At 37.7% G+C, this 9202-nt stretch overlaps 3 protein-coding genes across 3 annotated transcripts; all 3 read right to left on the bottom strand.

Moving 5' to 3' along the window:
- Positions 1-1609: 1609 nt before the first annotated feature.
- LOC132164408 (glutamate--tRNA ligase, cytoplasmic-like) lies at positions 1610-2857 on the bottom strand (the record flags this gene model as incomplete). Its single annotated transcript, XM_059574916.1, has 1 exon — positions 1610-2857. A coding segment is annotated over one exon (507 nt), but the record flags the coding sequence as incomplete, so codon positions are not given.
- Positions 2858-2875: 18 nt separating this feature from the next.
- LOC132164407 (18.5 kDa class I heat shock protein-like) lies at positions 2876-3683 on the bottom strand. The gene has a single exon (XM_059574915.1). The coding sequence runs from the start codon at positions 3567-3569 to the stop codon at positions 3087-3089; it is 483 nt and encodes a 160-aa protein (XP_059430898.1). The 5' UTR covers positions 3570-3683; the 3' UTR covers positions 2876-3086.
- A 1386-nt stretch (positions 3684-5069) lies between these two features.
- LOC132164409 (glutamate--tRNA ligase, cytoplasmic) lies at positions 5070-9202 on the bottom strand. Its single transcript, XM_059574917.1, has 6 exons — positions 8942-9202; positions 8645-8741; positions 8397-8550; positions 6776-7854; positions 6062-6529; positions 5070-5400 (listed from the first exon to the last, which is right to left on the bottom strand). Exons 1-6 carry the CDS (start codon positions 9079-9081, stop codon positions 5188-5190), a joined length of 2151 nt encoding a protein of 716 aa, XP_059430900.1. The 5' UTR covers positions 9082-9202; the 3' UTR covers positions 5070-5187.

A 9202-nucleotide genomic window follows, 5' to 3' on the forward strand; every position in this document is an offset into this window, starting at 1 on the left:
TTTCCTTGTTTGTGGTTGTTTTCAGGTCCTGCTTTGTTGGTCTTCTCCGCGCCTGTTTGCCGCCCACCGTCCACTGTTGGGCCTTTCGACGCGTCCCCGCCACGATGAGCTTCCAACGCCCCTTCGGTTTTCGGTTCCCGGGGTGTGCGTGATCGGAGTGCGCTGTTTTTTTCTTGTTTTATTTCTCTATTATGTTGCTTTTTTAAGATGTATTTGTGTTTTGGCGTGTGTTTTTTCCCTGTATTGTTTAATTTTCATGTTTTGTTCGGTTTGTAATAAGGCGTTTTCCCCTCTCACTCGATCTATGTCGCCTTCGGATTAATTAGTTTTGGTCTAGGCCTTTGGGTTGTGGATGTGATCATTATCCTGACCTTTGGGTCGAGGAGGAAGAGTTTCGACATGAGAGTCTTTCCGCTCTCAGGGTCAAGGAATAATTGCTATCCATGCATTTGGTTAAGTCTGTCTGTCACAGATCTAGTATTAAATCTGATTTTAGTCATGGGTTAGCGGATTGATCTTGAATCTTGTACTAAACCTGGTAATCTTATAGATTTATGCTATGGTTGCTTCAGAGCTTTGCTCTGTGATGTAAGAGTTTTATGCTCGTAGTATTATTGAATGAAATGTTATGTTTTTCTAAAAAAAGTAAATCAATGTCAATGCAAAAGCCTCATCGCTCCAGCATGTCCATCTTAACCTTTTTTTTTAAAATATATATATATATATATATATATATATAAACGGTTAAGACCTTATACTTCAAAATACAAAGCAAACCCAAAATCAGAGAAAAACACACACAGGCCACACTCCAGATTAAGCGGAAACCTCTTTTACACATATGTGATCAAGCTTTGTTAAAAAAAAAGAAAAAAAAAAAACACATTGTGTTTATGCTTCAGTTTAATTGCTGTCAGAGATGGGCGTTAAGCCTGAGCATCTAGTAATTTTCACGCATAAACAATAAAATTGTCTTTTTTAGGCAAATTTTATTTTATTTATTTATTTTTGACTTTTACATGGCTTTTTTCTGTCCTTTGGATTCCATTACCATTTCAAGCTTTGTTTTGAAATTTTGTTCTTTGGATTCCATTACGAATGAAACATGAGAACCCACTCGTACCAGGCACTCGTACCAGGTGCAGACAGGATCTAAAATAGATATAGATATGTTTGTAAACAGTGCAAATACCTAGGCCGCCATGGAAATTGTGAGGCCTTCGGCCAAGGCATCCACAAAATAAAATAAAAAACGCTGATTTTTTTTTTTTTTGGGTGTAGTGGCCAGCTGGATTCAATATCTCGTTCATTCACCAAAGAAAATAAACCAAGAAAAAAGAGGATTCAATATCTCGTTCATTCACCAAAGAAAATAAACCAAAAAAAAAAAATAAAAATTGTAGTGATAACCCATACGATTTTATGAATAACCTCAAAAAGAAAAAAACAGTTCAAACGCAAGTTTAACGCAAATCTTATTGTTCACAAAAATAATAATAATAATAATAATATTTAAAACAACAAGATTTATTACAGCCATGGAGAAAAGAGATAGAAGACTCTGATACCAATTGTTAGAATTTCATTAAATAAATCTGTCTTACTCCATAGCATGTGAACAAAAATGAAAAGAATGTAAAAACATACCTTCTTTGTTAGAAGATGAGTCTGCCATCTTCCTCCCTTTGTCCTGTTGTGTTGTGTGTGTAGGGGCACTAGTCTCTCAACCCTAATTACTCTAATGATGAAGTCTAATGGGCTAACTTCATTTATACATGTAGGGTGAGAGTACATGGCTTCCTCAAGTACTTATAGAATTGATCTAGCTCATTATGGACCCAAATATTAAAATTCCTATGTCAGTCCACCCAAAAGTGAAATAAAATACAACAGTACCTACTTATATATTAGTGCATGACTTACAAGCAATTTTGCTCAAACACAATTTAGGATACCACTGTTTATACGACTTGATTATAGAAAACAAGCTTATCCATTTAGCCACAAGCACATAACTAAAATTCTGCCACAAGTTAGCACATATGACACAGTGTTTCAGTGGACTAGATTCACAAGTTAATAAATGAAAAGGTATACTTGTTAAGGTTTTAAAAATTTGGACACAAATATGAAAAACTTTGACATCTGCATTGATGTCAGCAGATTATAACCAAGAAATCGCTTGGTGCAAGATTTTGTTGGAATGAGAGTATCAAAAAAACAATGGTCAATCTGGTTGTTACTGAACTTTTCCACCCTAATGTTTTAATATTTCATATGAAGATGATTACTCGTATTGCCACTCCAGAATGAATTTACATTTCCTGATTAAAAAAGCTTACACTATCAGTTAACTAGCACGTACCTTCTTCTTTGTAATTAGATAGTCAAACTCCACCAGTGTGAGGTTAACTAGTTCACTTGTTTCAGGCAGCCAAGTAAGCTTCAACTTTGTGGTCTTGACAGATCCTTCAAGGTGCAAAACCCCTGTCAACTGTGTGATGATCCCATCTTGGCCCTTCTCTATTGTCTTTACTATGGCATTTCCCCAATCCATCAATGTTATTTCCTCATCTACCGAGATGGATTCGGCATCAGCATGCTCAATCCATATCCTCTTTGTGTATGTCGTACACTTCTCCCCAGCACCCTCATATTTCTTATGCCTAGGTATGATGCGGCTAAATGGTTCCTCAGGACCATTTATCAGGGTCAACAGCACACGCCTTTCTTCAACGGCAGCAGTATGTCGGGGGCACACAGGATCAATGATCTTCTTATTAATGCTCCAGAGTTTATCCCATTCCATCAGATTGAGATTTTTTGATGCTCCCTGAAACAGAATACACTTATTACATTTATGAAATTATATTGCAGAAAACAACAACTTTATTATTAATACGTTTATTACATTCACTTAACATTACATCCAGCACTGGAATTAGCTCCACACATGAAAACGACAAGACTCAAAACACTCTCATTTTCAAACAACCAACAGAGATAAAATCACACGGACGCTTATTATACTGCTATGTAGACCACATGTCGCATTGGAGAGATGACTTGTTAAGACTGATTTATATTCAGCCCGAAATTTGGATAGCCTTCACATCGGGCTTCTTGGTCTCCACCTTCGGGACCGTGACAGTGAGAACCCCATTCTCCATTGCAGCCTTAATCTGATCCATCTTGGCGTTCTCCGGCAGCCTGAAACGCCGCAAGAACTTGCCGTTGCTGCGCTCCACCCTATGCCAAGTGTCGTTTTTGTCCTCCTTCTCCACGTTCCTCTCTCCACTTATCTGAATCACTCTGTCGTCTTCGACCTCCACCTTCACTTCCTCTTTCCTGAGCCCCGGAAGATCCGCCTTGAGAACATGGGCTTCTGGTGTCTCCTTCCAGTCGATCCGGGCGTTCGCAAAAGCCGAAACTTCCCGAGAAGATTCGGGGAAATAGGTGGAAAGTGACGAACGGAATGGAAAGTCCCTGAGGGGGTCCCAGAGGTCGAGAGCGTAGGGATCGAAGCCGTTGCTTCGTCGGTCGCCAAAGAAGCTTGGAATCAGCGACATCTTTTGGGATTGAATTGAGACAAAAGGAGAATTGGGTGCTGAGGAATTTAATTTAAGCCAATAGATGATGCTTTTTCAGTTTTCTTCCACGATGTCGGGCGTTGAGGACTGGTTGCATATTTATAACACTTTAAGAGGGCATTCTAGTACTTTCGAGGGCCTTGTTCTTTAGGAACCTTCTGGTGCTCTGTCGGCCTAATGGGCTTCGAACATTATCTTAACTCTGGTGCTTTCGCGAATAATCTAACACTGGCTAGAAAGTTCATTAACGGGAGAGCAGGGTCCGCCCAATAAAAATTCTTCAAGTATCCTCAACAAATCTATTGTCATTTTTCACTAGTAACTATTTTGTATCATTGCTCCTAATAATTATTGGGAAAAAAAAATGCAAAATTGGTGCACTTGATTTGACGTTTTGAATGGTTCAACTACTTTTAATGATTATGAAAAGTTATACAACCACCTCTAAGCAGATCAGAGAGAGTAGTCAAACCACTCACTTAATCTTATTGATAATTCTGGGGTGACTTGATCACCCCCTTTTGATTTATCTTTTTGTAAAAAATATATATTTTATATTTAGTTTTTAGTTATTTTTTGTAAGTGATGCATTATAATAATATAGTGCATCAAGCAAGTCACCCCCTTTGATTTATCTTCTTTATTTTTAATATATATTTTATATTTAGTTTTTAGTTATTTTTTGTAAGTGATGCATTACAATAATATAGTGCATCAAGCTATTAACTATTGTCCATGTACGATCTATACTAGATCTAACTAACTGTCCATCCTACCTTCTATACGTTTTTAACATCCCATCTTTGTCTTAGTAATCTTTTATGTAACATATTTCGGTCCTCTTTCCCATTATTTAGAAAAGTGAGCCACCAATTCAAATACAAGATACTATCATTATAATCTAACAATTAGACATTCAACCTGTAAACACAATGAGCCATAATTGCAAGAGCTTTACTCTTGCATCTGAGCTATATCCTCCCATCATTCAATTCTTAGAATGATGGGAGGATTTTTCCATCATTTTAAGAGGTTACAAGAAATGATCTTTCCCGCTTTTGATCCCTAGGGAAAAGAGAATGGGAGAACCTAAGAGAATGCTGCCAAAATACAAAATAGGCTGCTACTCACCTTGTATTTGGTAACATTCCCTTTAATTTCTCCTATTCTCTCTTCCTTCTTTTTTTTTTTGCGCTTCACTTTTATAAATCCTAGTGAGCTATTTATCAAACCTTAAACCACAAAGATCAATATAGCATTTTTCCCATAATTATTTTACATTTTGATCAATCTAATTTATCGACTTACTCAAAATAAATAAATAAATAAGTCTGAGTTCTATAATTTTTTTGGCAGCTCGTGTCTCGCGTATACGAAGAAAGTTATAAAGGCTTCAGAAGGTTATCACTTATCACCATATTATGTAAAGGATAGCATGGCAACCATAAACACTAAAAAAAGGATTTAAAAAAAAAAACAAAAGAAAAAGATGCATCGGTATTTCCATACAAATCCATGAAAGAAAGAGAAGCAAAACGCCAATTCTCATCCGATAAAATCACAATAAACCAACAACGATGTTTGTAAATATTTTACTTCAAACAGGTTTGCCCCTGCCATCTGGGATCGCATATAAAACTATAGGCTTTGAAGGCTTAATAAACGAAGCATCACATCTGAAATATCCCTTCCTCTCCAGCTGCAATACCTCTCCCCGCTGCAAATTCCGCATGTTGGAATCCCCCAAGGCGGCAGTCTCCCTTTTAGTGCATGGGTTAACAACATCAATGAAATCCTCTCCTTCTTCAAGCTGCAATCAAAGATACAAACTAACATGTATCACACTTTCCCATACAGAAATTAGTAAACTTTTGTACATGGCAGCCATGTCAAACATCTGCAACAGTTTAGACACCATACGAATCTACCTCCAATTTCTAAAGCATTTGGGGAATATGGGTATAGCACCTACTTATATATAGTGCATGACTTACATGCACTTTTCCTCAACACATTTTAGGATACCACTGTTTATATGACTTGGTTATAGAAAACAAGCTTACCATTTTAACCACATGCACATAACTAAAACTCCGCCACAAGTAGCAATAACTAAAACCCTAACTAAAACTCCACCACAAGTAGCACATATGACATAATATTTCAAAGGGATTCACAAGTTGATAAATGAAAAGGCATAATTGTTAAGGTTTTAAAAATTTGGACACAAATATGACAAACTTTGATGACATCTGCATCCATGTCAGCAGATTATAACCAAGAAATCTCATGGTGCAACATTTTGTTGGAATGAGAGTGTCAAAAAAACAATGGTCCATCTGGTTGTTACTGAACTTTTCCACCCTACTGTTTTAATATTTCATATGAAGATAATTACTCGTGTTGCCACTCCAGAATGAATTTACATTTCTTGATTAAAAAAGCTTACATTATAGTTAACTAGCACGTACCTTCTTCTTTGTAATTAGATAGTCAAACTCCACCAGTGTGAGGTTAACTAGTTCACTTGTTTCAGGCAGCCAAGTAAGCTTCAACTTTGTGGTCTTGACAGATCCTTCAAGGTGCAAAACCCCTGTCAACTGTGTGATTATCCCATCTTGGCCCTTCTCTATTGTCTTTACTATGGCATTTCCCCAATCCATCAATGTTATTTCCTCATCTACCGAGATGGATTCGGCATCAGCATGCTCAATCCATATCCTCTTTGTGTATGTCGTACACTTCTCCCCAGCACCTTCATATTTCTTATGCCTAGGTATGATGCGGCTAAATGGTTCCTCAGGACCATTTGTCAGGGTCAACAGCACACGCCTTTCTTCAACGACAGCAGTATGTCGGGGGCACACAGGATCAATGATCTTCTTATTAATGGTCCAGAGTTTATCCCATTCCATCAGATTGAGATTTTTTGATGCTCCCTGAAACAGAATAATACAGAGATAAGCAATAACCTTTTCATGGAGATGACAATGTAAGAATGACTATCTAGTACAATAAATCTGAGCAAACCTATGAACAAACAGTTTCACAATCTGGAACTAATCAAACAGTTGTAAGAAGAATGAAAGAAATGTAGAAGGTTTTGAATCTGAATTTCCTACAAACACCTATTTCTCACTTGTTTTCATATTGACAATGAAAGTTGTATCAATGCTTGAAATTACCTGTTCAAGAATAAATTGTATCAATGCTTCAACTTTTAAACCTCTACGAATAATTCCTTGGACAGTTGGAAAACGAGCATCATCCCATCCATCAACCTTCCCATTTTCAACAAACCACAGAAGCTTACGCTTGCTAAGAAGTGTATACACCATATTCAGCCGACTAAATTCATAAAGGTAAACCTTTCTTACCCCCAAATCCTCTTGAATCCGGTAATACTGAGCATTACGATCGTGGTATTCACTAGATCGTAATGCATGTGTTATACCCTCTATGGCATCAACAAATGGACATGCAAAATCGTAAGTTGGGTATATTTTATACTTGGAGCCAATCCGATGATGGGCAACTGGATTGCTACGATAATAGACAGGATCTCGAAGTGATTTATTTGGGTCTTGCATATCCAACTTCCCACGGAGACAACACTGCAAACCTCTTTCAGATCCTGCAATCATTTCCTTCCAGAGTTTTATATTCTCCTCCACACTGTTGTTTCTACATCTTGATTCAATGCCATCCATTCTTTCTTTCTGCATTTGTTCACGTGGTGTATCATCAACATATGCTTTACCCTGGCAAATCAAATTCTCAGCCATTTCCATCAACTGAGGGAAGTAATCTGAGGTGTATGTAACAGCATTATACTTGATACCCAAAGTCTCAATATCCTTCAGAAGATTCTCCACAAACTCATTGCTTTCTTTGGCAGGGTTTGTATCATCAAAGCGCACGATAAGTTGGCCTTGGTACCGCTGAGCAAAATACTGGTTCAACAGTGCCGCTTTTGAGTGCCCAATGTGAAGGTAACCACTGGGTTCTGGTGCAAACCGCAGCCGCACCTTTCCAACCTCAGCATCTGGAAGATCTACTTCAAATGAACTCTTTGATTGAATGTTCGCACCCTGTTGCTCTTTGAATTTGGCTGCAATTGGCTTTCCCGAGCCTTTTTTGCCAACATATATTGCTGTGACTTCATTCAAGGCATCAGTATATTCTGCCAATATAGAATTGAACCACCGTACAAGATTTTGGTACTTCTTTGTCTTCCTCAAACTTTCCCATCTCTGCCCAGTTCCTGAAAAGTATAGAATGGTAAGAATCTGCAGAATAACTTGATAAAAATAAAAATTTGATCACCTAATAGGAAGATGTTAGCTGCACTGTAAAAACTAAAATCTAGTGGAGAGAAAAAATTTGATAAGAAGAAACTAGATTCTTCCTGCTAAAACTAATCCCCTAGGGTGATGATATAAACCATCCAATCAAGACAAAGAAAAATCCATCTAATACACCACGACTATTAGAAGGAACACAATAAAACGTGTGGCTATTAAAAGTAAAAAGGTAATCCATGGATAATATATGTCATAACCCAATTCACCAAACAAGGACAGCTTAAAATTTTAAGCCGTAGCAGCAGTCAGATGATCCCTCCAGTGGCATCCAAAAAAAAATCTTTGGTTTAGGATATCTTTATATGGGATTTCAAAGAGAAACAACAAGATTCGCATACTAAATGAAAAATATAGACTTTTGATTCTCCAGGCAGGCCTAAATATGTCTAAATAAAACCATATAAAAAGAAATAAATAAATAGGTATTATCAGAAGCTTCTACCTGCAAGACCTGACCAGATTGCTACATCTGCAATTGATAAAGAGTAACCGACCAAAAAGGTACGGCTCTGCAAAAAATCATCCAAATGTTTGCAAGCATTCTCAAAGGCAGAGCCCGATGACAATATAGGAGCATGTTCCAGCCACTCATCAATCTGAGAACAAAACATCAGCAAAACAGAACCAAACCAATTATTATCGAACAACATGTATAAAAGTCCTGTATTCAGCAAATTCAAAGAAACCCACCTGAGCAGATTCATATGCATTCTGTCCGTAGAAGTTGGGAAGTGTGGCAACCCGACCAATATAACGAAGAAGCACATATGTTCCATGCAATTTCACCCTAGCATACATACAGTGATAAAGGTTGAGTTTGAGTATAGATCTCTCGCAGCTTAGATCAAAATACCAACAACAATACATCGAAATGCAAACAGCCCAAAAGAGAATGTTTGGTTTGAACTTCAAAAGTGACAGAAAAAATCAAAAAAAAAAAAAAAATCAACGCCCATGATAATGATAGTAAAGGCAATTGAAGAATACCCATCAGAGAAGAGAAGGGTGGGAGCAGAGTCGGTAGGGAGGGATGTGTCGGTTGGCAGAACAAAGCCAGAAAGCTTGGCCGCCACTATCACCGCGAGCGGGGGGCTCTCAGCCGGGAACGACAACAATTTAATCTCCATATTCAGCAACTAATCAGGAGTTACCAAGAGACGAAGCATATATATTCCCTTCTTCTCACGGCAACGGCGAACGCAACGAATCTAGGGTTTTTACAAAGTCTATTACGCCCAGTCCGCCCAA

The sequence above is a fragment of the Corylus avellana genome, chromosome ca10 (assembly GCF_901000735.1).
Source record: "Corylus avellana chromosome ca10, CavTom2PMs-1.0".
NCBI classification, from domain to species: domain Eukaryota; kingdom Viridiplantae; phylum Streptophyta; class Magnoliopsida; order Fagales; family Betulaceae; genus Corylus; species Corylus avellana.

Coding starts and splice junctions, on each gene's coding strand:
- LOC132164407 (XM_059574915.1), bottom strand. CDS start 3,569: ATGTCGCTGATTCCAAGCTTCTTTGGCGACCGACGAAGCAACGGCTTC.
- LOC132164409 (XM_059574917.1), bottom strand. CDS start 9,081: ATGGAGATTAAATTGTTGTCGTTCCCGGCTGAGAGCCCCCCGCTCGCG. Junction 8,551..8,644: donor ATGCATATGAATCTGCTCAG/GTGGGTTTCTTT, acceptor TTTTGTTCTCAG/ATTGATGAGTGGCTGGAACA. Junction 6,530..6,775: donor TACAATTTATTCTTGAACAG/GTAATTTCAAGC, acceptor ATTCTGTTTCAG/GGAGCATCAAAAAATCTCAA.